This window comes from Electrophorus electricus, chromosome 13 (assembly GCF_013358815.1).
Source record: "Electrophorus electricus isolate fEleEle1 chromosome 13, fEleEle1.pri, whole genome shotgun sequence".
NCBI lineage: Eukaryota > Metazoa > Chordata > Actinopteri > Gymnotiformes > Gymnotidae > Electrophorus > Electrophorus electricus.
This window is the reverse complement of record NC_049547.1, coordinates 22,083,670-22,111,095: the sequence shown is the minus strand read 5'-3', so window position 1 is coordinate 22,111,095 and position 27,426 is coordinate 22,083,670. Positions and strand designations below refer to the sequence as shown.

The window sequence follows — 27,426 nt, the reverse complement described above, 5'->3', positions numbered from 1 at the left end:
ATACAATGCAACTTCAGCAGTACGAGCACTGATAGCTCAGTGGTTAATGTACTGAACTAGTCATCAGAAGGTTGCCAGTTCAAGTCCCACCACTGCCAAGTTGGGCCCCTGAGTGAGACCCTTAACCCTAACTTGGTCACAATTAATTCATTTAAAAGTTGATTTGGATAAAAGTGAATGTTATAGGATTGTTATTTAAAAATAAATCAAGAATTCAGCTCCGATAAAATTGTTCCAGAAGCATTTCTGCTTAAAATATAAGGTTGAATTTATTAAAACCATATAAAATTCTCAACAGATCTCTGTCACACAGCCATGCCTCCCAATGAAACAGATCTCTGCATTTTCCGAAGACTGGACTCTGAGGAGCTCCGAGCGTTCCTCGCACGTCCAGGGAGCTTGACTGTTCCCAAAGTGACCCGTCCACAGGCATCCCTCTGCACTCATGGCCATGGGCTGATCAATTTTTACCCGTTCAGCTGATGTTCAGGCTGTTTGTTTTATCATCTTAAGTTTTTAATTGCGTTGTGTCATGTCTGTTGGTATGACGACAATGGTTCCTCAAAAACACTCACCCAGGCCCCATGGCGAGGCAGTTAAACAGTCCCTGTCAGTGGAAAACAAGACGTGAAGAAGGTACTGTGTCTGAGCTCTGTCACTGCAGGGAACAGATTCGGGGCCACCCTGGTGCCAAGTGCCCCGATGGTAACTGCCCCAGGGCTCATATGGTCTCCTCTGCTCCAACAAATGTTTAAAAAATGCCTTATTTGCCATTTCTTCTTGCAAAGAGACGACTGCTAGTGTTTAGTCCTACTAAGGCTGAGTTAATTCAGGTAGAGAACACGCGCATCGGGCTCCCTGAACCAATCAGATACATGCTGTAATCTTGCAGAGCTCAGTGCAAATTTGTCGTCACTGGCTAACCGGTTGTGTCCGTCTCCATGGCTACTCAGGCACTGGAGAGGTAACATTGACCAAACAGGGAGGTAACGATGGTCACCAACACTGAAAAGGCGCGCACCGACCACTGCTCGTCACGGACGGCTGGTCCACGGGGCGCGTCTTTCATCGCTCGTTTAACTGGACGTGCTCTGAGCGTTTATGTTTTTTCCACGCTGAGCCTTTTACCTGAAAACCCACTCAGCGAACCGTTTGTTGGGGCTGATTTGTATGCTGGTGCCGTTTCGGTGGTGACCTTCAATGACACGCTGCAGGGGCCAGGGTGTGTGCGTGTGTGTGTGTGTGAGTGAGAGAGAGCAGAAGGGATTTAATGAGTGCACAGGACTAAATGTCACCATCTAAACAATGAGAACGATGGTATGGGGTGCTGGTGGAGCGCCTGTTGACATTTGCTGCTAAGATAATTAGCCGCTAAGAGGCTAATCTGGAGGTACCCGTCATGGGCCGCCGGTGGGAAGGCGTGAGAGGCACCGGCCCGGCCTGATCGATCGATACCGGCACCGTGGGGACGTGCCCTGCCTCCCAGGGTGGACCGGCGGCTTGGTCGGATTCTGTTGCAAGTTTGTAAAAATGACAGGAGTCACCTTTAAGAAGCTGGAACCAGTATGGTTTCGTACTGTTAATTTATTGTTTAGATGTGCGACATCGTGGTGCAAGTGTAAAAAGTGTCGGTACAAAATAAAAGTCCTTCAAAGTCCTTGAAGTTAAGACTTCAGAGTCGGATGGGATGGAGAATTTCAGCGCCGTTCGGTGGGCAATCCGTCTCCCTCATGCCTCAGACGAGACTTCAGCCACTCAGGTTAGATCGAGTCTAATCCTAGTCTACGACCACACTGATGTGTTCTACTGCATTTATTTTAAGCCTATCCAGGCTGCTGAAATGATATTTGCTGTGACGTTTGGGCCGTGGGTCGTCCAGACGCCTCTACAGACGCGTGTCCTGCCAGGACAGCACTGGACGGTGGCTCTCTGTGAGGTGTCCCGCTTGCAGGACCTGTGGGTGAGGCTCCTCCCTCACAGGAACCAGGAGGCCAAGTCATCATGTGTCACTGTCCTTCTGCATGGGGAGAACTTCAGTTATCCAGTACTGGAAGAGAGTGCAGACCACTAGAGTTTCATCTGAGAGAGAGAGAGAGAGAGAGAGAGAGAGAGAGAGAGAGAGAGGGGAGGAGTTAAAATACAAACCCTTTTTACTGTTCTCTGTCGGGTCTCAATGTACAACAGAACGAACAGAGTGAGGGTTCGTGACGCTCCGTCATCCGTCCGGGGGACATTTCTTTCTAAAAGCATTTTGCAATCTCGGAGGTCAGTAAGAGGTCACCTGTATGCAGTCTATAAAAACAAAGAAAGCCCTAAAAGAGAATCCTGTGGACACACACACTCCTAAAGCAATTTTAACACTCAACACTGAAAAACACCGAAGTGAGCGTGTTTGGCCTCTGCTTTCTCTCATATAGAGCCTTATTTCAGCTTAACTGAAGCCAGTCTCTGAGGAGAGGTGAGAGAACCCTTAAAACCGATCCGTCACGCCTTCAGGTGGGCGGGCGCGGTCTGCATAACCGTATCCGTTAGTTGTGCCTCCAGTACTGTAGGAACTGTGTGTAGGTACAGAAAACGCCCCAGTTCTGTGGGCGTGAGAGAGAAGGCTACTCTCGGACCATTCCCCCAAAATCTCTCCGAAAACGACGCTGAGAAACGAGGGCAACTGTGGCAACTGCTGCCCGGGGGTTTCTGCCTCTGAACCAGGGCCAGCCTGTTTACCGATCACAGCATAACCATGCGCACAAAGATAAGCCACACTGAAGGTTTCAGCTCTGGCATAAACTGACCACATGACGGGCTTCATTAAGATGTTCTCGGGTCAAACCGACACTTCTGACCTGAAATACAATATCTGACACGATGACTGTGGACGTCCCAGTGTTCTTTACGTTAGAACCTAGTAGGGAAGAGAACGTTTGCCCTTTAGAGCCTAACGTCCAGACACACACCCACACCCACACACCCACACCCACACACACCCACCCACACACACCCACCCACACACACCCACCCACACACACCCACCCACACACACCCACACACACACACCCACACACACACACCCACACACACACACCCACACACACACACAAGACTATTTGCTAGATCTTTTAGATGCTCAAGTGATCATACCATAACCGAATAGGACTGATCCAGGATCTGCCCAGAATAACAGTAAATATGCACCAGTCCCTACAGTAAACACGACACATAACAGAAGAACAAAACAAGCCATTTCACTTTTCTGAAAGGGATACGTCAGAAAGCAATCCCGCCCACCCGCACCTAACCGCGCCCACCCCCGCATCGCTCGGGAACACTTGTGATCACAGTGGAATGGAATATTTGCACTGAGACAGCGAGGCATCTGGGAAAGGCAATCCTCGAGAATGAACAGGGATTAAACATGCGTGTAATGTAAACAAACAAACAAGGCTCATCTCAAACCCCAGCATGCTGTTTTAATTACCAAAGTCTGACACCAGAGTGCACAGAACAAACGTGCTGACGTTTGTCCTGCTGGGAATAAATGTGGCTGGTAGTGGTGAAGAGCGTCGCGGTACGGCATGTTGCGGACGCCGGTGACACGCCATGGATGCCATTTAGACCCCGGCGGAATCAAACTGCTCAAGAAGCCCTCAAAGGACGATCTGTACCGGGGCAAAGCGGACCTGCAGGAATGACGGAGATCTTCAGCTCGGCTCAGTTCCCCTCAAACAGCCGTCCGTCACGGCCGGCGAGGAGGCGGAATGGAGGCCATCCTTTGAGATGATTATCCGTAATGACGGCCGACCTACTTCCGGATCGTTGAGCGATTCCTGACGGTAATGGCACGGTAACGTGGGCTATAACACGCCAAACGACGCCTTCAGCTATGCGGAACAGACATTGATTTTCGCTCACGCCGTTCAGTTAATGCGGCGAGACGGATGGACTTCGGAGTCTTCAATAGGCTCAGAGCGATTTGTGGGCTTCCCTGCAGTCGTGAAAATTTACGCTTTAATGAATGTGGAGGGAGTGCTTTTTTTCTCGCATTTAGCAAACAAAAAGAACAAAAGTATAATTAAGAGAAGGAATTCACCCTGCACAAGTGCTTCAGGGGCGACCTCGAACGGGGTGCAGGCGAGACGCAGATAACTGGGGTTTGCCTGAGCATTTCTGAGAGCTAAAGTCACGAGTTCTTTGCATTTCCTTGCAAAAAAAGAGCAAAGATCTAATTAGAAGGTACACAGTGATCCAGCAGTCTAATTATACTGCAAGTCTGGAATCATTTGTAGGAATTCTGGTACCGGTTTTTGATTTCATGGAAGTTTCATTGGCACGGGTTCACTCTGCATTGCCAGTGCTTTTGATGGGCATATGAATGCGGACTTCTGACATGTTCAGACTGATTGGATGATTCAGATGGGCGATTCAAATTCAAATTTAATTTATACAGCACTTTTTATAACAGCTGTTGGCACAAAGCAGCTTTACAAATGTCCGAGTCCAGTGCTGAGGAAAAACTCCCTAGAGCACGAGGAAGAAACCTGGAGAGGAACCAAGACTCAGATGGGGGGCACATCCTCCTCTGGCCAACAACAGTCACCACAAAAGCAACAGTTTAAAGAGAAAAATTAATTAAAAAAATGAAATAAGCAATTAATGTTCAGCCCAACTTTCTAGAGGTCCTGGTCTTGTCCAGAGGTGTGCACGTGTCCCAGACCCATCCCGCGAGAGGACGTCCAGCAAGGGCGACGGAGAAGTAGTGGGCTGACCGATGTAGCAGGGCGCCCTTGCTGAAGAGATCGTGCTCTGGTTTTAATCTATAACACTACCCAGCAGGCTGCCATACATTTACAGTCAAGTCCAAGTTGTAAACTACCCATGCAGGCACGACCGCTGGACTATGTCTGCCTTCAAAACTGAAATCTTATTCAGAAATATATTCCTACTCTGGCCCATGGTCAGGTGCATCCTGTTGACTTTCATTATCCTAGTTCATTGGTATGTTTAATTCACTAGTTTCATTATCTAATTCATTGGTATGTTTAATTCTAACCTACTCTACTGTACTTGGATATATTCTATGAGTAAATGACAAAGCAGTTTTGTAAGTCGCTCTGGATAAGAGCGTCTGCTAAATGCCGGAAATGTAAATGATCCTGCAGATGTGTGACTGGACACAGTCTGGACACACACACACACACACACACACACACACACACACACCTGTGTCTAACATGAGACCACATTTTACAGTGCACTGTTAGGACAAAAGCCAAGTCATGGAGTCCAAAGACCTACCTGAGGGTCCAGGAGACTATGACAAGGCTTTGAATGGTCCCAGGACCACAGTCCTGAAAACAGCTTGGCACAACCATGAGCCAAATTGGGCATCCAGACAACGTGAGTCTTGGTGAGGGAGGCAGGAAATAACCAAAACGTCCCGCTGAAAGACCTCCCGACAGCCCTGTAGAGACACGGCAGGACCTGCTGGACGGACAACCATCTCTACAGCACTCCAGAAACTGGGCCGTTATGGCAGAGAGGCAAGACAGAAGCCAATGTTGACTGAAAGGCACAAAACAGCATGCTCGGAGTTCGTCAAATGGCAAACGTCGCTATGGCAACATGTGGAAAAGCGTTCTCTGGTCCAAAAACTGAACTCTTGGGGAAGGAGAGCAAGAACTATGTCTGCTGAGAAACAGGTACTGCCCATCACCTGGCAACCGGCCCAGCATGGTGGCCAAAGGACTGGGCCATGGCGGTGCTTCTCAGGGAGACCGGTAGCAGTCACAGCGGACTGAACGGGCCAGTACAGGCCTCTCCAGAGACACGGGCCACATGTCACTGAGGCGAAGCGTGCAGCCCAACACTGGCACGCCTGCATGGCTGTGGACAGTCTGAGGGAGCTTGAGAAGATCCACCATGAACCATACACAGCCAGAGATGAATCACGCTTTCCTCACTAGGGTATGTCAGCTTTCATTTTTAATTAAAGTGTTCTCTAAATGGCAATGTGAAAACATGGTTTTATGGTTTATTAAGCGTATATTTTGGGTAAAAACGGGAATTACACAGAGAAGAAAGCAGAAAATGTGCAATCACCAGCTGCTATTGTCAGCATTACTCAGCTGACTTCTGAATACACAGAATTCACCGCAAAGGACCAGCTATGGTGTAGCTCTAGCACACACACACACACACACACACACACACACAGACGAGGGACGTCACGTGAGGACAGACGAGGGACGTTAGACGAGGGACGTCACGTGAGGACAGAGCCCACAAGGGCTGACGTCCAGGTTTCTGCTGTCTGTCGAGGTGCTCCCACTCACCGGCAGGCAGAGGGGAGGTGCGGCTGAACTCCTGCAGGGCGACGCGTAACTGGCCCGCATCCCCCCGACCCAGCAGAGCCCCGAGCCCGCGGAAGCTCCTCAGACCTGCAGGGGGCGACGTCCTGTCAGACATACGAGCGAACAGGGACTCCGCCACGTTGGAGGGGAGGGCGGGGAGGCTTGAGGCCCTGGAGCCTGAGGGGAGGAAGAGGAGGGTAGTAAGTAACAAACAAACAAACAAACAAACAAACAGGTCAGTAGGATGTGGCTCTGTTTATGGTACACAGAACAACACCCACTTGTGTAGCGCGTGAGACCACGCCACATGTTAATTTTAAAACTGAACACGGCCCTGGTCCAACCAATCAGGCTCCAGCTGAGCACCGTGTTAGTTTACGGCTGGACTCAACTGTCTAATCACCAGAGTCTGTTCTCCTTTGGGTTTTAGGATTACTTTTTTTTCCTTCAAATTTGACAACCCAGCAGAATTCAGTGGGTTTCAGCACTTTCCAATAGTTCTGAACCCCGGACCTAAAACCAGTAGTACTGGAGTGTGCGTCACGGGGTATAAGGTTATTCACAGTATACAGCTTGTTACACACAGCACAGGGGTCGGTGTGTATGGGGGGGAGAGGTTTAGAGAGAGAATGAGAGAAAGCATGTGAGCCAGTTTAAGAATGTGTGTGTGAGAGAGAGAGAGAGAGAGAGAGAGAGAGAAGATATTAGCATGTCCGTAAAGTGAGCGGGTGAGTGCGCGGAGAGGTTTGAGAGGGTTTTAATTATCCTAGGAGCAGCTACTCACACTCACACACACACTCACACACACTCCTGCAGGTGAAACGTCAGGCTCTTGTTCGGAATGCTGACTGCTGGGTGGCTACTGCTCTGTCTTTTAAAAGCATCCACACAAATCCAAATTTCCAGAACTCTCCGGATTAATCCGCCTCTGGTACGGACTTACGATCGGAAAGGTATAGGTCCCAAGTGGTTTGGAGGAAGTCTAGAACCCCGTCGAGGTCCTGTCTGCTGTCTTCATCGCCGCGTTCACCCTCATCCTCCTCGTAGGTGAACTCCAGCGCCCGGGGCCGGGGCGCTGAACCCGAGGACAAGAGCTTCGCTTTGCGCCGTTTCTTCTTCATCTTCCTCTTCCTGTTTCTGCTGAGCGGCTCCGGCTGTCCGCTCTCCACGGCTCCTTCCGATCGCTGTGCTGCGGCGCCCCCTGGAGGACAGGCGCCTGTCCCCCCTGCTTCGCCAGACTCTGAGGCTACGTCTGCCTTCCTCCTCCTCGCCATGTCTTCATCCTCAGTGCCGTCTTTGCCATCCGAACCTGAAAGGTCAGCTGAACAGGAAGAAGATGGATACGTCAGTCCAACACACCGGACTTTTAACATGGTGTGGTTGTTGGTGTTAGACAGGTTGGTCTGAGTATGATCTACTGGGATTTTCACACACAACCATCTCTGGAGCTTGCAGAGAATGGTCCGAAAAAGAGAGAATTCAGTGAGCTGCGGTTCTCTCTGTTCACTCGTTACAACGAAGGTGCACAGAAGAAGATCTCTGTACGCATGGCACGAAGACCTTGAAGCAGACCGTCAGCTGAGAACAGAAGACCATGCCAGGTGATGGCTCCTCTCAGCTGAGAAAATGCGACTGAGGCCGCAATGCACACGGACTCACCAAAACTGGACAACGGAAGAGTATTGCCAGAGTATTGTTTAAATACCACAGCCTGACTGAGTATTGTTTAAACACCACAGTCCATCCCTTTATGACCACAGTGTCCCCATCTTCTGATGGACACTTCCAGCAGGATACTGCACCACGGCACAAAGCTCAAACCATCTCAGACTGGCTCTCAAACATCACTGTACGCGAATGGCCTCCACAGTTGCCAGATCTCTGCCCAGTAGATCACCTCTGGGTCTGGTTTAACAAGAGAGTCACATCACACGTGCTGCCGAAAAACCTGCAGCAACCTGAATCTCTGAGGAGTGTTACCAGCACCACACTGAATCTGTCACGAAGAGTTAAAGTTCTGAAGGCGAAAGGCCCAAGAAAATGACTGGTGTGTGTGTGTGTGTGTGTGTGTCTGTCTCTGCCTGCATCTCTCTCTCTCCCTCGCGCACACACACACGCCATATAATCCAGTAGCGTAATACCAGTTCACATTTCGCTGACACTTGAGACAGTGCCTGGTTGCTGTAATGCTGCTAAGATTCCCAGTTACACAGTGTGTATGCTGTCCAGTTTTTCACTACCTGCCTGGCTGGCTGAACGATATGCAAGCAAGCCGTCTTTTTCTGTAAAGTCCTGTGTGTTGCGACTAGGCTTTGCAGGAAAGCTCAGTGGTTTCACCATGTGGCTGGACTGTGTGTGTGTGTGTGTGTGTGTGTGAGAGAGAGAGACACACACACACACACACACACACACACACACACACACACGTTTAACCGCAGAGTTAAACACCAAGTTGTAGGATAGCCAACACAAACGCTGAAATTTCGGTTCTTTTTAAAGAGTTGTTCACATAGAAGACATTTATTCTAATGAACAACCATTTGAATAAAGTGGGTGGTGAGTGTAAAGATAACAGGTTTAAGTGAGGAAAAGTGTGTCCTTAAATGCCACCATCAATTCATCGCTGACCGTCGTCTTTGGTCAGGGACACATCATTATGTAAGCGTGAGCACATACGCAAACAAACATTTTCACCTCATGAGCTTCTAAAACAATGCACACACACACACACACACACACACACACACACACACACACACACACACACACACACACACACACACACACACACACACACACACACACACACACACACACACACACACACACACACACACACACACACTGCTGTCTGCCCCATCACCTGGCCCAATACCTCCCGTCATCTTGTCCTCCCGGGAGTCACGCAGCCATATGGACCGAAACACTGACGGCAGTGGACCAGAACTGAAGCGTCCTCCAGGATGTCCTAGTGCTCATTAATCCCAGCACAGCGGAGGAGGACGATGAGGAAGAGGAGGAGTGGATCAAAGCTGCGAGCTGCCTTTCGCTATAAAGCCCATTATAATGAGGATGGTGTCCTCTGGTGCAGTCCAGCACAGGAGACAAGATGGAGGAATGGGGACCTAATAATACATATATATGTGTGTGTGTGTGTGTGTGTGTGTGTGTGTGTGTGTGTGTGTGTGTGTGTGTGAGACACGTTACTGCAGCTTTGCGGGTTCAAACAAGGACTGCTCGGTAGCAGCACAAAGCAATGCAGGAAGCAAAGAGACCGATACTGCACAGTAGTGACGCCGCGCTGCACAGTACTGACGCCACATTGCCAAATGGTGAGCCCACACGGCAAAGTACTGAAGCCACACTGCACACTACTGAACCATGTACAAGGGACATTCATAGGGAGTCTTGAAGCTGTAGGATCATAATGTGGCAAAATAAAAAAAGAATAAAATCCTTTTAAAAAACATTGATATAACTAGTTACTGCAAGGCAAAGCCAGACTGCACCCTCTAGTGGTGGGCGTATTCATAACACAACAATATTCACATAACCATGATGGGATCACAATGCAACGTTCCCATGTTGGGATCCCTTCAACAAAGTGTCGTGGGAAGATGGCTCATCCTCAGGCACTGGATCTGAGGGATACTTCAGCAATGTCATTTACCAAAATATGTCAATTAGGAGCTCAAGACCTGGGGATCGTGGTCACACCGTGAACAGAGATGTGGCCCTCCCACGCTCCGGCACGAGGCCGGAGAGGAAGAAAATAAAAAAAATATTAAATAAAAACAAACAAACAGAACGGTGCGAGGCGCTAACCAGTTTGTAGGAGATCGGTCTTCATACGGACTCTTCTGTCTTCCTGTCAGACGCCTTATAACAAGATAAATCCTGCAGAGCGAGCGAGGGTGTGGATTTGAGAACCCCGCAGGGCTGCGCAGTGAGCAAGTTATAATGAAGTGTGGCAAATAAATAAAGAATGAGAGAAGGAAAGAGGCTTTCAGGAAGATAAAAACATCCCCGCGCAAGAGAAGAGACATACGGCCCCCCCCTTGTTTAAAAGGGACGGAGATGACAAGCGAAGGCAAGCCGTGTTGATAAGGGAGGCAGCGCATCAACGCCTAAACAGGGCGCTTCAGAGGTGCTAAGAGTTTAAGAGCTACTCCGTAAAGGGAACACTCCTGACTGTCTCGCAAGATATCTGCGCGGTTCATTAAACACGGGACGGAAAAACAGCAGAGAGAGAGCAGGACGAGACCAAACGCTAGATCAGAACGTAGCAAACTCAGTGGGCACATGACGGAAAACGTGTGGCCAGATCTGAGATTTGAGTACTGGGACTGATCTGAGATTTGGAGTACTAGGACTGATCTGAGCTTGAGGAAAATAAGTTGATATTATGTCCTATAACATCATCATCCTGTGCTCTGTGTAAAACTCGTATTTGTGCGTGTGAGCATCAAACCCCTACCAAGCACAGTTACAAACTCCTCCGATACCCACATAAATGTGTGTAACTGAAATTGCAACTCTTTCTAACCTAAATCGCGGTTTCGATATGAAATTGATCAATCTTTCGGCTCTAGTGCCAAACACACGCAGCTTGATCTACAGCTGCTACTATGGAAGGGTACTTCAGAGATTCAGGCACAGTACTAAATGCACGACAGTGATCGGTGTGTCCTGCTGGGAGGTACACAACTCACTGATGACAGGTGGTTGTTTACATGAGTGCACCTGTGTCACCTGCTCCGCCTAATGAGGACGTGTGATAATCTGTTCCCTCACATAAACCATTACGCTGAATTTGAGTGCACAGCTATGTCATTTATGTCTGAATTCTACTACGGCCCCAATGCAATAAATAAAAAAAATTACTTTTCCGAGTGTTCAAACTTTTCCAAGGTGATCTAGGGCCAACTTCCTGACTTACCCCTTTGTAATAAATACTAAGATTAGGATGCAAACAGTACAGCCTGATCTTAGACGAGGGCGCTCACTCTAAACCGTACACAACATACACTACAAAGCATCAAATCACAATGCTGCTGAGAAACACTTCCAGGAAAAATAATCCCTGATTGGATAGTATCTTCTTCCCAGCTCCTGCTCCGACACGAAGGTCGTGTTATCCGCTCTAGTGGGTCACAGCGATCACTGGGTGTCCTTGACGGATTGCCTGACCACGGCCTGCAGTAGCTTGCTAGCTGCAGGCATCACACACTTCAATCATCTCTTTCTGTAATGACTGTATGCACTTTAGAGTGTAATCTGGGACATGGCTCTCCTGCCAAAGGGGTCAGTCCAGGAAAAGAGCACAGCAATAAAGGATAGAGATAGAGTGATGTGGTGCAGTGGCTCGGATCAGAGGTGTGTGTGTGTATGTGTGTGTGTGTGTGTGTGTGTGTGTGTGTGTGTGTGAGAGCCCCTCTCAGAGACCGTAAACGTACAATTAAGACCTCGTTTCCCACCGGCCGGTCCGTCCGTGGTGCCCGAGCTGCCCGTTCTGGCTGGCGTGTCCAATCCGTCTCCGCTGGCGGAGACGTCATCAGGAGGAGGAAGAACAGTGTAGACCTTCCTCCGTGGTAATCTGCACTCTCCAACACGACCTGACACACAGGGACAGACGCAATGAGACGCGAATGTCCACATCACACAATAATAAACTGAACATATTGAGACGTCAAACACCCTGTGCCAAACCGACCCACTTACTTGACTCATAGTAAACCAAGACCAAACCACAACCTTGCAAGCTCTTCACAGGACACAGCAGGAAGGCCTCTCCCTTCATAGCTGAGTTAAGCCCACGACGCCTGAGACCAAGACTGGACACACACCCATGTACATATGCACCCGGTGCCGCCAGTTACACATGGACTTTAACCAGTAAGTTACCAAGCACACATCAAACAGGGCTGATCCATACCAAGCCCCACTGGTACCATTAATGCATGCTTAGTGCTACCGGTTCTGACTGGACCACTCATTAATCATCATTAGGCCTGAACCACTAATGACAGCTTTGAAATAACACAGACCCAAACAAACAAACAACAGAGAGCCAATACCACCACCAACCCGAACACAGAGCCAACACCACCAACAGTTATACCAAAACAATATACCTTGGCTGATCTTTGTGTATGATGACTTTAAAAAAAAAAAGTTTTACAAAATGACAACGTTCTTGTCAGTCAGCGCTCTGGAGGTCTACATCCCCGTGGATTTTAGGTTAAGACTTTGGTTACAGCACCAGGTGTAGGTCATCTACTGGTAGTTTCATGCATGTGCTATTTAGGGTTTGCTCTAGATTTACAGAGCAGGAGAAGCCAAAGAACCAAAATCAACTGAAATGCAAAACCAGCGAATACCAAAAAAAGTGATCTGCATTAAGTGTACTGTGAGCTATCCGCTGTGAAGTAACGCGCTTGTTTAGTCCTACCAGGTCCACTGCTGGGCTTGGGCTGAACTCCAGGCGCTGTGGCCGGTCTGGGCTTGGGCTGAACTCCAGGCGCTGTGGCCGGTCTGGGCTTGGGTGCAGGGTAAAGCCTCTGGAGGACTTTGGCCTGGAATACTGAGAGATGTGGTGTGCTACTGGGAGGTCTGGGAAGCCACGGCACCACCCAGTTCGCTCCAGTAACGTAGCGTTATCTTACGAGAGTTGACGAGACAAATCAGTTCTTACCTTCTTTTCTAAGTGACATTTGGGCACAAATAGTTTTTATTTCCTATAACATGGTCAATTCAGCTTTAAAGAAGCTTTTCCATTATCAATATGCGTTTCCATTAAATATTACTGATCAACTTCGTAGCCATCACTGCTAACTTGTTTAGCTTAGCTAGCTAACTGACTTATCTAACGATAGTTACATAGCTAACAGCTTTAGACGGCGTTAAAATACCCACGACGACCACTGAACCATTACATTCCTGCCAGTCGTGCAGCATTCGGTTAAAGCATGCACAACATTAGTTACAGATTTGCATTTGCAGAAACCAGATCAAATCACTTTACTTCACCGCAGCGTCTGGCATCGACCGTACCAAGCTGGCGGACCCTCGTCCCCGCTATGTGGCCGAAGATCGACCTTACCAAGATGGCGGACCCCGTCCCCGCTGCCTCATTGACATGCGCAAACAGCGCCGACTGTGGAGACGCGTTTGACAGCAGCGCGTGGGGCGCGCGACGGGAATGTCAACGAGGCGCCAGCAGCATCAGGACCAGCGCACGTCTCGAGGACGCCGCGCGCACTCGGAAAACTTCACCGGCGTCTCCAACATGTGAACGGGACGGAACGACCTATAATGTCCGCGCTGAAGAAGGTTAGTCCAGCTTATTCGCCACAGAGCCGAAGTGTGAAAGAAAGTGCTTACGGCGGTTTTATGCGCGAGTGCGGAACTCGTCTTAGGCTACGTTAACTCTCCGGGCGCGGGGACTTCAGCGGCACGGTACCGACTCTCGCGCACTCTCCGGGCGCGGGGACTTCAGCGGCACGGTACCGACTCTCGCGCACTCTCCGGGCGCGGGGGCTTTGTTCGCTGCAGCTCGCGGAATGGGACTAAGGAAACCTCGTATGATCTCCCGATTACTTCAACGGTTTCGTCTAGACAGAAGGAAGGTAATAAGAAAAAAGAGAAAAGGGCGGATATATTTCTTACCACCGCAGAAGTTTGCACAAAGTTTTAACCAAGTCGCCCCCTGCGCTCATGGGGGTCTCACCAGTAGCCATGCTCGTTTTATCTGTTCGTGTTAGGCATAAGTTGATCATATCTGTGATTTTTGTGTGTGCTTCTATGTTTTAGATTTATTGCATTATGTACTGAGGCATGTCATGATTTGAAGCAGGGAGATGTTTCGCTCAGCATTTCCAAAGGCAGGGCAAGCAGGTGTGCAGTGTTCTGGAGGGACACCCGGCGTGATGCCGCTCGATGACTGGCTGCAGAAGACCGCAGTTAGCTCGTGCTGAGTCGCCTTTGCCTTCACGGAGAGGCTAGAACTGTGTCATGATGGGAAGACTTCTGTTTAGGCTACCTCTGAGAGGGGGGGAGAGAGAGAGAGAGAGAGCGAGGGATGAAGAGAAAGTTGGAAGCAGACTGATATATTAATGTGTATGAGAGAGAAAGAAGAAAGAAAGGTGCATCTCTCTCTCTCTCTCTCTCTCTCTCTCTCTCTCACACTATGAAATGCAGCTTTGCATTGCCAAAGAGACTCTGTGTGAAGAGATTACATAATCCGCTGGTGAGACTCGCCACAATAAAAGCTTCGGATGAACAGCAGTGCGTGTCAATGGGAGTGTGTGAGAACAATCAACATCTCACTGAGCGCGTGCAAAAGTGCGGGGCGGTGGCTAACCGAGCGTTTTAGGACAGTAGAGTGGGACTGTCGGAAAGGTCAAGTTCAAGGTCGAGGTAAACTTTATTCTCCTCAAAGGGGCAATTTGTCACTCAGACGACAAACTCCGAACCGCAGACAGACCATTTTACACAGAAAAACCAGTGACAAGTCTCTTGATTCACTACCTTGCGTCAGTATCTCTTGATTTCCCCGGATCCAGCTACAGAGGACGAAGGGCAGAGAGTAACTTGGAGGAGATCGAACCTGAAGTTCTGGTCACTTTGAACCAGTTTATAATATTAGCTAGTGTGTCCGTTCCACTGAGCTCTTACTTAGCAGGCCTGCATGTTGGCCTGATCCAGAATCAGTACCAGCTAGTATGCACTGCAAATGTATTCATGCGTACTAAACTCCAGGCTCCAACAGTTCTTGAGACCAGCTATATTGCCACTAGACCCGAAAGCTTTATGTCAGGTCCGTATGCCATGTCTTGAAGAAAGTGTTTCTGGCGCGTTTTTGACGGCGGGCCAGTTACGGTGGTGTATCTTGATGATGCTGTATGCTTCACCAGGATTGGACTGGTGAAAATAATGTTGAAACAATGTTACTAGCATGCGGCGAAAACCTGACGGAGTCCGATCGGACCCCGAGCAGAGATCAACAGTTATCCTAAACGGCAGGGAGGGTGTTTGCGCGTCCGCTTGATCAACAGACGCAGCCCTCCATATCTGAACGCTGCCTGTAGCATCGCAGACTCTCCACACACTTGCGGAATAGACGCTGGAGTTGTGCGGGAAGACAGCAGATTTCCCAGTTTAGCTGGTGTTAAAATTCCAGGACTGTGCCAGGGAGCACTATGGGAGGAGGAGGCAGTTCTCACGGCACGTGTGTGCGTGCGTGCGTGGAAGTGTGTTCATGTGCACGTGGAAAAGGAAAAGGTGTGTGTGTGTGTGTGTGTGTGTGTGTGTGTGTGTGTGTGTGTGTGTGGGGAAGTGTGTTCATGTGCACACGGAAAAGGTGTGTGGGTGTGGAAGTGTGTTCATGTGCACGCGGAAAAGGGGTGTGTATGTGTGTGTGTGGAAGTGTGTTCATGTGCACGCGGAAAAGGGGTATGTGTGTGTGTGTGTGTGTGTGTAAGTGTGTTCATGTACATGCGGAAAAGGGGTGTGTGTGGGTGGGTGTGTGTGTGTGTGGAAGTGTGTTCATGTGCATGTGAAAAGCATTAAAGTGCATTTTCAAGCAGCTATTGACCATAGCACAGGAATGCTTTTTATGCTAAAAGGATTACTCTATGAAACCAAGCAATTAATAAATTAATAGTGTGTGTGTGTGTGTGTGTGTGTGTGTGTGTAGGTGTGCATAAAATGTATTGAAGGTACTGTTAAGATTCACAGAGATGACCTCTGCCACTGGGGCGTTCAAACAGCGTGTGTGCTGTGTGTTCTTGTTTCTAAGACAGGCTTGTTAATGTCGCCGATGGGAGCGAGTGGGTGACTGAAGTCACGGCGTGTGTGTGTGTGTGTGTGTGTTCTGGTGTCTGCTGTCAAGTGTCTAGCTGATGAAAGAATATAATGTCACAAAGCACCGAGGCCCGTTTCATAATCTGGGCTGTAAAGCATGCATGACGGACTGGGATCATTTGGGGATAAAATGGAATCATCATTTTCCCAGCTGTGAAATGGGAAAGGTGTGCGTGCGTGCGTGTTTACGTGTGCGCGTGTTTACGTGCGTCTGCGTACGTGTTTACGTGCGTGTGTGTGCGCGTGTTTACGTGCGTCTGCGTGCGTGTGCGTGCGTGCATACGTGTGCGCACGTGTGTGCGCGCGTGTGTGCGTGTGTGTGTGTTGAAAAGCAGAGGAATTCTAACCACCCAAAGCTGAGCTGTGCGGAGTGTGAGTGAACTGGTGATGGGATGCCTTTAATCATGGAAACACAAATTAACATGAGCTCTCCAGTTCCCATTTCACAGCTGGCAAAAGGAAGATTCCCATTTTATCTCCAAATGATCTCAGTTCATCATCCATGCTTTACAGCTTGGATTTTGAGATCTGGCTCAGTGCTTCCTGACATTCTAGTTCTGGAAGTCCTCATGTCTGTGGGAATAAGCAAGCCACTCAGCAGCCAGCCCTTCAGAGATATGGACTTCACCTGAAGAAAGAGACAGAGAGATGGAGAGATGAGATCCTGCATCCTTCACGAGGTGCTTGGATACTCTTAAGTCATCCTGAAAGTCCAGCGTCCAATGAAAGTGCCAAACGTTCATTAAAACAGAGCGGAGAGACGGATTGGGAGCGACTGAACACTCAGCGTGTTCAACACCACAGTGTTTGCGGATCTCCTAACGGCGCTCTTCTCAGTGTTTGTGCTGTGTCGCAGTGTGATGTCACTGGTGTGTGATGTTGCAGTCTTGCATTCAGCTGGTGTCACTGGGCTGGTCCCCCCGCACTCTTGTGCGTCTTTGCTCTTCTGCAGCGTAGGGCTTTTCTAAAAACACTGTATGATACAGCAGGATCCTTTTTAAAGTATGACTCAGGGCAATAGGTGAGAGAGAGAGAGAGAGAGAGAGAGAGAGAATGCTGACCTGCATTAGGTATTTCACATACACTGTCCAGGTTCAGCTTGTGTGTCCATGTCTGTTACTGAGTCCGTATAATCAGGGATCTGTGGCACTGGTGTGGTCTGATCCACCTGTGTCTCACTTCAGCAAAAAGTCTAGTTCATCGGCTAGACCCCTCTGGTTACACCCACTTTGTGAGAAAGCCACCACTTTTTAAAATGTATTGTTTTAGTCCTTTTTGTTTTGGGTTTAGGCAGGAATAACGTTAGAAAGAAAAGTCTTGTAATTAAAGGCTGCGGAGAGGTGGACCGTAGTGGGGAGAAGGATGGAAGACTGAGCATCAGTGGCCGGCTGGGTCTGTGCTCTGTGTCTGTGGTTGGCGTCTGGTTGTGTCTGTGGTTGGCGTCTGGTTGTGTCTGTGGTTGGCGTCAGTGCCCTGTGTTGGGCTGTGTCTGTTGTTGGTGTCGGGCTGTGTCTGTGGTTGGTGTCTGGCTGTGTCTGTGGTTGGCGTCGGTGCCCTGTGTTGGGCTGTGTCTGTTGTTGGTGTCTGGCTGTGTCTGTGGTTGGCGTCGGTGCCCTGTGTCGGGCTGTGTCTGTGGTTGGGGTCTGGCTGTGTCTGTGGTTGGCGTCTGGCTGTGTCTGTGGTTGGCGTCGGTGCCCTGTGTCGGGCTGTGTCTGTGGTTGGTGTCGGGCTGTGTCTGTGGTTGGTGTCGGGCTGTGTCTGTGGTTGGCGTATGGCTGTGTCTGTGGTTGGCATCGGTGCCCTGTGTCGGGCTGTGTCTGTGGTTGGAGTCGGGCTGTGTCTGTGGTTGGAGTCGGGCTGTGTCTGTGGTTGGCATCTGGTTGTGTCTGTGGTTGGTGTCGGTGCCCTGTGTAGGGCTGTGTCTGTGGTTGGCGTCTGGCTGTGTCTGTGGTTGGCGTCTGGCTGTGTCTGTGTAAGGCTGTGTCTGTTGTTGGTGTCTGGCTGTGTCTGTGGTTGGCGTCGGTGCCCTGTGTCGGGCTGTGTCTGGCTGTGTCTGTGGTTGGCGTCGGTGCCCTGTGTCTGGCTGTGTCTGTGGTTGGTGTCTGGCTGTGTCTGTGGTTGGCGTCTGGTTGTGTCTGTGGTTGGCGTCGGTGCCCTGTGTAGGGCTGTGTCTGTGGTTGGCGTCTGGCTGTGTCTGTGGTTGGCGTCTGGCTGTGTCTGTGTAGGGCTGTGTCTGTTGTTGGTGTCTGGCTGTGTCTGTGGTTGGCGTCGGTGCCCTGTGTAGGGCTGTGTCTGTGGTTGGCGTCTGGCTGTGTCTGTGGTTGGCGTCCGGCTGTGTCTGTGTAGGGCTGTGTCTGTTGTTTGCGTCTGGCTGTGTCTGTGGTTGGCGTCGGTGCCCTGTGTAGGGCTGTGTCTGTGGTTGGCGTCTGGCTGTGTCTGTGGTTGGCGTCTGGCTGTGTCTGTGTAGGGCTGTGTCTGTTGTTGGTGTCTGGTTGTGTCTGTGGTTGGCGTCGGTGCCCTGTGTAGGGCTGTGTCTGTGGTTGGCGTCTGGCTGTGTCTGTGGTTGGCGTCTGGCTGTGTCTGTGTAGGGCTGTGTCTGTTGTTGGTGTCTGGCTGTGTCTGTGGTTGGCGTCTGTGCTCTGTGTCTGGCTGTTTTACGAGGGTGATGGGGCTCAGAGCTTCCAGCTGTGGGTGGGGCGGCTGCTCTCTGTGTCCGCTTGAGGCTGGCACACTTCTGTTTACAGCCACTGATTTTACAGCCTAACTTTCACAGGCACATTCTACACCCCTGTAGACACCCCTTCTACAGCCCGACATGGCTCTCTCTCTCTCTCTCTCTCTCTCTCTCTCTCTCTCTCTCTCTCTCATCTTTCACTGCAGATATTAGCATTCCACTAGCTCTACTGCACGGCGATCAATTTATTTGGTGGGGCGCTATGAATGAATTTGTAAATGAGTAACATGACATCCGGAGGGCGGCTGTGATTACTGAAAGGATTATAAAGTCACGTGACCCACTGCGCTTTCTAATAGACCTGCACTGTTACGGGAATGACACTCATAGCGCTCATGCTGCGTGATGGTTTGACAGACTCCATCCAACCCTTCGGTTCGGCAGTCTCTGACCGGGCAAAGCGATTCCATTTGCCACATGTGTAGTGGCTTAACCGGCATCTTGAGGGGGCGTCACATCGTAAGAGCAGTTTATCAATGCTCCGCCATGCCTTTCCATCGTAGCAGGCAACCAAACGGAAATATGACGGCGTCGTTTGCTCTGAAAAACAAACTTTTGGTTGCCAGGTTTTCTGAGGAAGATGCAGCCCGTTTGAGGTTCAGGAAGAGAGGGTGAAATGTCAGAATTACTTTATGTAAAGTCGATATGTTCTTAAAGTGTTCGTAACATCTGTGTCAGCAAGTAAGTGGAGGGGTCCAGTGTTGGTCCATATTCACATAACCTTACCCCTGAGCTAATTAAAATAATCACTGTAGCCTCATTTACATATGCCCGCCTCCTTTATGGTAGTAATATATAGAATACAGATGTATAAACATGAGTTCAGTGGAGTGAAGTTGGCCTCAACATCAACTCTGGTTTTGAGAAAAAGAATGAACTGTATGATTGTGTGTGCGTGCATGAGAAGGTGTGTGTGTGTGTGTGTGTGTGTGTGTGTGTGTGTGTGTGTGTGTCAGTGTGCGCGTGTGTGTATATGAGTGTGTGTGTTTGTGTGTGCGCTTGCTGTAATGTCATTAATGCCTGTACTAATATGAAAGTGCTGTGTCTATGCTGGGCTAAAACGTCAGAGGACTCAACCCAAAACCCATGTTCAGTATGTCCACTGCATTAGTGCTAATGACTAAACATTTCTAAGCAGGTTGAAAATACTGCAAGGAGACAAAGTATTTGACTTTTTAAAATTCAAAATCTACTTTTAGAATGATGAACCTAAAACTGTGTGCAATGTAATTTTATGTCTGTAATGTCTCCATAGTGTCTGTTAAATCTGATTTGTTAAACCTTTGTGCTCTCTGCTCACAGAACGTTAGTCTAGTCAGTATTACCTGTGCAAAATACTCTGGTAGTCCAGACTTCTGTTTTCTGACTTTAATGACGTGCTCAGGAAATAAAAAACGTTCAGGACTCATTGGCTGTGGTTTGTATGTGGATTTATTTCATTGGTTCGGTCTCGCTTGCACTCGCTGTGTGAAACTGATTGAATGAAATTCCAGTCCAACCCAATATGGCACCAGCAGATGCGTCCACGCTGTCTGAATGGAAGTGTCATATCTGTTGGGCAGAACCTTACAGTACAGCACCGGAATCTCTCTGTTCTTTTCCGGTTTATCGTTCAAATGCATTCAGTATGTTCATCTGGAAATCAGTTCTGCTAATCCGTAACCTTAATGGGACCGTGTTTCCCATAATCCTGTTCGTCACTGCCACTCTCAGTCTTTTGCCAGGATGATCATCTCTACTTCTACTGTTAAAGCTCAAATGAGGCTGCAAATTGAATCAAAAGGAATTATGGGATGTGGGAAAGCTAATTTAAATGAGGTCGGATAAGTTTTGTATGGTCTAGTGGAGTAGCGTTAACTCTGTCAGGGCCGATTAGTTCTGCTCAGATCTGCTGCAGTAGACGGTGCATGCAGGGTTCCTGGGCCGTGCTCCTGATGCAGCCAGCCCTCCCAGTCGATGTGTGTATTGCAGCGCTGTGATGGGGCTGTATTGACTGAAGGCTGTCTGACGCCACCCGCTGCTCCTGGGCCAGTCGCGACTCTCTAGCTGAGAATGCCACCGCACCTCTGCAACAGCCTCTGTTAGACAGCCAGTTATCCCGCTGACATCTTTTGACTCCGGGCGCCAGAGTCGATGCGCTCTCCGTTCCGCAGTTATCAGGCAGCGGTCAGAACGCTCTCCCAATTTGAGAGGGTTTTTTTTCCGTCCTTTTGTGTGTCTTCCTGTGAACGGAGAAAACCGTTCAGAGAAAGCGGGAAGCTCTCTGCTGGATTCTCTGGAGTGCTTCAGTGACCAGTGAGTTGGCTGCATGCACCTTTTGGCAGTGTGTGAAAAGCCCAAACGGCTCTGTGTGTACTGCAGTAGTCTCCCCTCACGTGCCTGGCGCCGCAAAGCAGAGCTGTGGTAGCACCCAAGCTCCCCCACTGACTCACCCAGTCAGTCTGGGTCTGATAAAATCAACTCCACATTGGACCTGGTGCTTGCACTGCAGTACCGGTATGGCAGTTTTATTTAGCTCCAAATGCCATTCAGGGGCCCGCAGTGTAATTCGAGTCTATCTTTTGATTTCTATATTTGTAAAATTACATAAATGAAAGTGTAAATTGTAACATGTGAACACCAATATTCAGATCCTTTCTGTTGGGCGGGATTAATGAAGATGCACGTGGGCTGTAGAGACGCTCGTCTATCCACTGTCACTTGGCACATCCGATCACACATGCTTCCCGGACGGATCACATCGAGACCTGCTCTGAGAGTCCACATATCTGTTAGATCTGTCATGTATAGAGAATAAATGTTGCCATAATGTGGATACCGGAAGCCATATTACTGCTTTGCTCCGGGGTCATGTTTCCTGCTGGCGACAGCTCACACATGAAGGCGTAGATTCGGAGGAGTATAAGCCTGTTGCTGGGTAGAGACGGCCATGCAAAAGCACAGTCACGTCGGAGCCACAGACGGGAGCATCACGGATCAGGGCTCGCAACCAAAGAAGAGTTCTTCTTTTCCCAGCTCTGGTTTGTCTGAATTAGAATAATGAGCACAAAACTAACTCAAATCTCGTGTCTGAGTACGGAGTTCACCTACGTCAGGTGGGACACTTGGAACTGATGGAGCTGGCAGGTGGAGTCCTGGGTGGTGTCATCTAAAGTCTGATTGGAAAATAGTACTTTAGCTATGTAAATGTTTAGATATGCAAATGTTTAGCTATGTAAATGTTTAGATATGTAAATGTTTAGATATGTAAATGTTTAGATATGTAAATGTATTGCTTTCTTTCACCCCCCGCCCACCCCAGTCCTTCATCTTCGTCGTTGGATATCATTTGTATTTCAGCTCTTTACCTGCTGTTCAGTGGATAGACATCATCAGCAGTGTCCTTGCCCTGTGGGTGGGGGTGTGTGGGTGGGGGTGTGTGTGCGGGGGGTGTCAGTGTGTGTGGGTGTGTGTGTGTGTGTGCGGGGGGTGTTGGTTTGTGTGCATGTGTGGGTGTGTGGGGGGTGTCAGGGGGGTGTGTGTGTGTGTTCAGGGGGTGTGGTTGGGAGTGCGTGTGTGTGTGTGCGGGGGGTGTCGGTGGGTGTCGGTTTGTGTGTGTGTGTGTGTGTGCGCGGGGGGTGTCAGTGGGTGTGTGCGTGCATGTGTGTGTGCGGGGGTGAGGGTGTGTGCACGTATGGGTGTTTGTGTGTGTGTGGGTATTTGTGCGTGTGTGTGTGTGCGGGGGGTGTCAGTGGGTGTGTGCGTGCATGTGTGTGTGCGGGGGTGAGGGTGTGTATGCATGTGTGGGTGTGTGCATGTACGGGTGTTTGTGTGTGTGTGTGTGTGTGTGTGTGTGTGTGTGTGTGTGTGTGTGTGTGTGTGTGTGTGTGGGTGGGTGTTTGTGCGTGTGTGTGGACTGTTCAATAGGTCGCTTTGATTAGCCGTGACCCGTGTTGTAAATTCCCTTTTTCTGCTGCGGCTGGAGAGTGTGTTCCTGCCGTGGTTTGGTACGGACAGGTGGAGCTCGGGACTGCTCTTGCATGAAATTACTCTCTCTCTCTAACACACACTCACTCTCTCTCTCTCTCTCTCTCTCTCTAACACACGTGCACACACTCTCTCTCTAACACACACACTCACACTCTCTCTCTCTAAAACACACACACACACACACACTCTCTCCCTCTCTAACACACACTCACTCTCTCTCTCTCTCTCTCTCTCTCTCTCTCTCTCTAACACACACACACACACACTCTCTCTCTCTCTCTGATAGTGCTTGAAAGGGGCTTTTAAAATTCAGCATCTGTATTTGCATTCTAGGGTTGTTTTGATGTTTTAGAGAATATTCTAGTACATGCCTTAACATGCCTTACTTTGAAAAGGCTTTTTTTCTAGCGTGCAGCTCAAAGATTAATTTTGTTAATTTACCTTCACTTTGTGTCAACTGCATTTCAAAACAGGAACGCTCCTGCCGTAGCCCAGTTTTCTGGTGGGGTATAATGATGTTTAACACCTCCTTTGCGAGATCACAATAATTCAACAGTGACCACACTGGGGTACAGTTTCAGACACTCCTGACATTTGTGACAGTGAGTGGTTAGGAGTGGTTAGGTGCACGTGTTTGTGGAGAAGAGTGAGATTTATTAAGAATAAAGAATTAAGAATTTATTAACGATAAACAAAACAAAAGCACATGAAGACAAACACGGGGTTCAGGATAAAAGACAAAAGCAACGATAATAACAGCGATAACAGACGAACCCTCAACCGGACGCAGCGCTTAAATACATGTTTCAACGAATCCTCAACCGGACGCGGCGCTTAAATACATGATTCAACGAACCCTCAACCGGACGCGGCGCTTAAATACATGATTCAACGAACCCTCAACCGGACGCGGTGCTTAAATACATGAGAGAAAACAAATCTATAGAACAGAACCACAACAAGGAAGTAAAGCAAAACAAAGACATAACAAAGACACAAAGGAAACCACAGAGACATGGACGTTAGGAGGGTGGCCAGTCGTCACTATATTTCTGTCTGTTTCATAAAAAGGCAAATAATTAAAAACCCAGTAGTATGCACAAACCACTCCACCCCAAATGTCCTCTAAGGCATCTCTCTTTGGATATTTTTTTTTTTACACTATCTTTCACTATTACTCTATTAGACCCCAAATTGGACATTATTCACTTACAGTCTTACCAAATTTGTCTCTTGTCTATATTGTCTGATATCTCAGACTGTCTGAAACTAGGGTTCGTTGTAGCAAAAACTTTCATTCTCCGGATCCAAGGAGACGGATGTCTCTGCCACTGTAGCCCATCTGCTGTAGAAAACGGAGAACTTTTAGTGAACTGATGTAAAAGTTTGCTGCACTCCCCTCTCCGAAGTGTCTCTCATATCGGTGGAAGTTTTCCTTTGACCACAGTGCCAAACAGGAGAGACGTGTTTAGCTCGCTGATTGGAAGCCCCCTAAGCTGCCTAAGCTGACGTCCTTGTGCCTCCTTTCTGCTTCATTGCGTTTTGATGCTTCCAGAAAGCTCCAGATGCCTTGATCCCCAGGACATAAAGATCCTCTGGGCACAGATTTGCTTTAGTTGGATCGGGTGATGTAGATGATGTGAGGGTTTAAAGTTTTAAATATTGAAAGTTTTTTTCTGCTCTGGAACGTCTTCTGTGCTTCCCTGAAAACAGAGTGCAGTATTGATTTTTTTCCTTTCTTTATTTTTTGAATTTAAGGAGCATTTGTGCTAGGGTTGCTTTTGCAGAGTTCACTCTGATCAGAAAGCCAATTAGATGTGCCCCATCTGGTGTCTTTTGCCTTTGGTTTCTATAACTACAGGTTTGAGGCAGGAGGGGAATGCTGAACCGTGAGGACAGCAGCAGAGTTCAGGGATTCCTAACGTTGTTTCATCAGGTTGAATCTGGTTGAATCTAGCCGAATCTGGCTGGAACAGGTTGAATCCGGTTGAATTAGACTAAACCAGCTAGGATCAGATGTAAAAAGCAAAGCTCACCAAAGGTCCCAGTGCTGCGCCACCTAGAGTTTGGATTTCTAGAATTTAAGTTTGACCAAAGTGGTGTGGAGATTACAGTCGTAGTCCAATTTGGATTCGTTTCACATATAGTGGTGGTGCTGTAGGTTGTTGTGATGGAGGTTTTGGTGGTGGAGGTTTTAAGGTAAATTGGTTTAGAGGTTTTAAACTATAAATGGAGTTCTGTCTGTGAGCAGCTTGAGACGAACCATCACTGAAGAGAGTTTCTGCCAAATTACAGGATCTCCTCTCTCAGGCTGGGTCTGACTGATTCTGCACACACACACACACACACACACACACACACACACACACACACACACACACACACACAGCAAGGACAGTGCCCACGACCTGCAGTATGTCCACTGAAGAGCAGCTAAAAGATAAAGGAGCCGAAATGCAATGCAGCATGCAGAGACATGAACACGCTTTATCTCTCCATCACCCCTTGTCTCTGTCTCCATTAATCCCTCGCTCCAACTCCTCATCCCTGCCTCTCTCATCTATCTCTCTTTTTCCCCTCAACAGGTGTTACCCAGCATCCTGCAGAAACATTGCTGTATCCTACCAGAGAGGAACACAGGTAAACGCAGCTGCCTGACACACTGTGACCGTGACTGTCTGTGATTACCCGCCACCGCCAGCTGCTCAGGCCGGTGCGTGGAGCCTCACTGACGTGCTTGTTGTCGTCGCTGCAGGTGTGAAGAAGTGGCTGAGGGGCCTGAGGAGCAGAGAGGTTTATTCAGGTACTTGTCTCTTCCTAAAACCTCCGGGTTTGTCCAGCTCTGACGCGGAACGGACTCGCGGTATAATGGTTGCCCTGCTCCAGTGCACACTGAGCCATGCTTTCACGAGTCACGCTTCCGGAATTCTCCCCAGTGAGGCATGTCGGATGGGAAATTCAAAAATAGGCAGTAACGTGGCCCTCCCTAATGGCAGCGGACAACACGCCGCAATCGAAGTGCCAAGTTCATGTAGCGCGTTCTTCCCGTGCGCACCGGCACTGGCCGCTAAAACGCAAAGTGCCGTTAAAGCCACCTGGGAATATTTACATCTGACTTGTCATTTTTTCCTTTTTGCCAACTGCAGGAGATGGACATTTCAGACTGTCCGGCCCGGAGTATACGTGCTAGCTCTGTAGTTCTGTTCTGGTAGTCTCTGACTGGAGCTTTAACTCACCAGGCTCAATGGGAGCAGGTCTTTAGACAGCCTTATCTCGTTGCTTGCTGAGACTGTTCTCCAACGCTTTGTGTGTAATTAAAGACACACTACAGCTCTCGGGAGACGTGCGTTCTTTTGTAACGTGTCTGCACATCCTGCTCTCAGCTCAGCTCACGTGCACTCTTGTCGTTGGTTTGCAGCTTTGGAATGAAATTGGAAAGCTTGTCATCTCGCACACGCAGCTAGTCAAAGGTGTAATTGCTTTGCTAGGGCATCATGGGTAATCCTTTGAAGGGACAGGTTTTATTGGGGCCCATCGTGGTGAACGCCTCGTCATCGTCTCTTCGTAACCAGCTGACATCACAAGTGCGGCTTCTTCTGCCCATACAGCTTATTTTGTTAGAATTGTGCAAATGACATCATGCTTTAGGGATCCTATGACCAAATGAACCAGTGACCTCATGCTTTAGGGATCCTATGACCAAATGACCCACTGACCTCATGCTTTAGGGCTCCTATGACCAAATGACCCAGTGACCTCATGCTTTAGGGATCCTATGACCAAATGACCCACTGACCTCATCCTTTAGGGATCCTATGACCAAATGAACCAGTGACCTCATGCTTTAGGGCTCCTATGACCAAATGACCCACTGACCTCATGCTTTAGGGTTCCTATGACCAAATGAACCAGTAACCTCATGCTTTAGGGCTCCTATGACCAAATGACCCACTGACCTCATGCTTTAGGGTTCCTATGACCAAATGACCCAGTGATGTCATGCTTTAGGGATCCTATGACCAAATGAGAAAAAAAAACTACGTATGCTGTATTGATAGTTTACATATTCACCTTTAAGCTAAACATATTCTTTTAAATCTGAGCTTAATTATTATTTGTCTTAATTATTTATTAACTGTCAGCATACAAATTCAGGCTTACCAGATTTTCACTTAAAAATGCAAAGCTTTCTGTCATCCCACACCCTTCCTTATAGTGGCGTGTTACTCTTATAACCTTTTGGCCTTTTACCTTTGACATGTTGGGTAAGATGGTTCCTGCACAGATGATCAGGCCTGACTGACTCCTGAAAATGTTGAAGCATCCAACACCTGAGCTATGCTCTCTCATCTCTGTGACGCACAGCGTGCGTGCTTGTAGGTTACTGTTGTGTTTGTACACTCCTACCAGAGCTGTCTTTGTTCAGCTGTAGCTACGGCTGGTGAGCCTCCAACAGACTTGGCCTGACTGAGCAATGGGAAAGAGTGACAGTGAGACAGTGTTTACTGCCCTTTT

At 48.7% G+C, this 27,426-nt stretch overlaps 2 protein-coding genes across 3 annotated transcripts in view; one reads left to right on the top strand and one right to left on the bottom strand.

Annotated features, from left to right (window-relative positions):
* Positions 1-1,545: 1,545 nt before the first annotated feature.
* On the bottom strand, positions 1,546-13,414 carry LOC113588070 (glutamate-rich protein 1). Of its 2 annotated transcripts, XM_027027099.2 has the most exons (6): positions 13,039-13,414; positions 12,796-12,927; positions 11,801-11,959; positions 7,288-7,665; positions 6,327-6,521; positions 1,546-2,079 (listed from the first exon to the last, which is right to left on the bottom strand). In XM_027027099.2, exons 1-6 carry the CDS (start codon positions 13,055-13,057, stop codon positions 2,000-2,002), a joined length of 963 nt encoding a protein of 320 aa, XP_026882900.2. In that variant the 5' UTR covers positions 13,058-13,414; the 3' UTR covers positions 1,546-1,999. The 2 variants fall into 2 exon arrangements, with proteins under 2 accessions (XP_026882900.2, XP_026882901.2); XM_027027100.2 differs by lacking the exon at positions 11,801-11,959.
* A 159-nt stretch (positions 13,415-13,573) lies between these two features.
* Positions 13,574-27,426, top strand: part of dlgap2a (discs, large (Drosophila) homolog-associated protein 2a) — a 189,248-nt gene continuing 175,395 nt past the window's right edge. Inside the window, 3 exon segments of the mRNA XM_035532627.1 lie at positions 13,574-13,676; positions 25,497-25,551; positions 25,667-25,714. Coding sequence (XP_035388520.1) covers positions 13,659-13,676; positions 25,497-25,551; positions 25,667-25,714 — 121 coding nt within the window. The 5' untranslated portion in view covers positions 13,574-13,658.

Bases quoted from the DNA above. Each gene is read 5' to 3' on its own strand.
- LOC113588070 (XM_027027099.2), bottom strand. The intron at 11,960-12,795 runs GTAGGACTAAAC...CCTGTGTGTCAG, and splicing joins CAAGCCCAGCAGTGGACCTG to GTCGTGTTGGAGAGTGCAGA. The intron at 7,666-11,800 runs GTACGTTTACGG...CTTCCTGTTCAG, and splicing joins TGGGAAACGAGGTCTTAATT to CTGACCTTTCAGGTTCGGAT.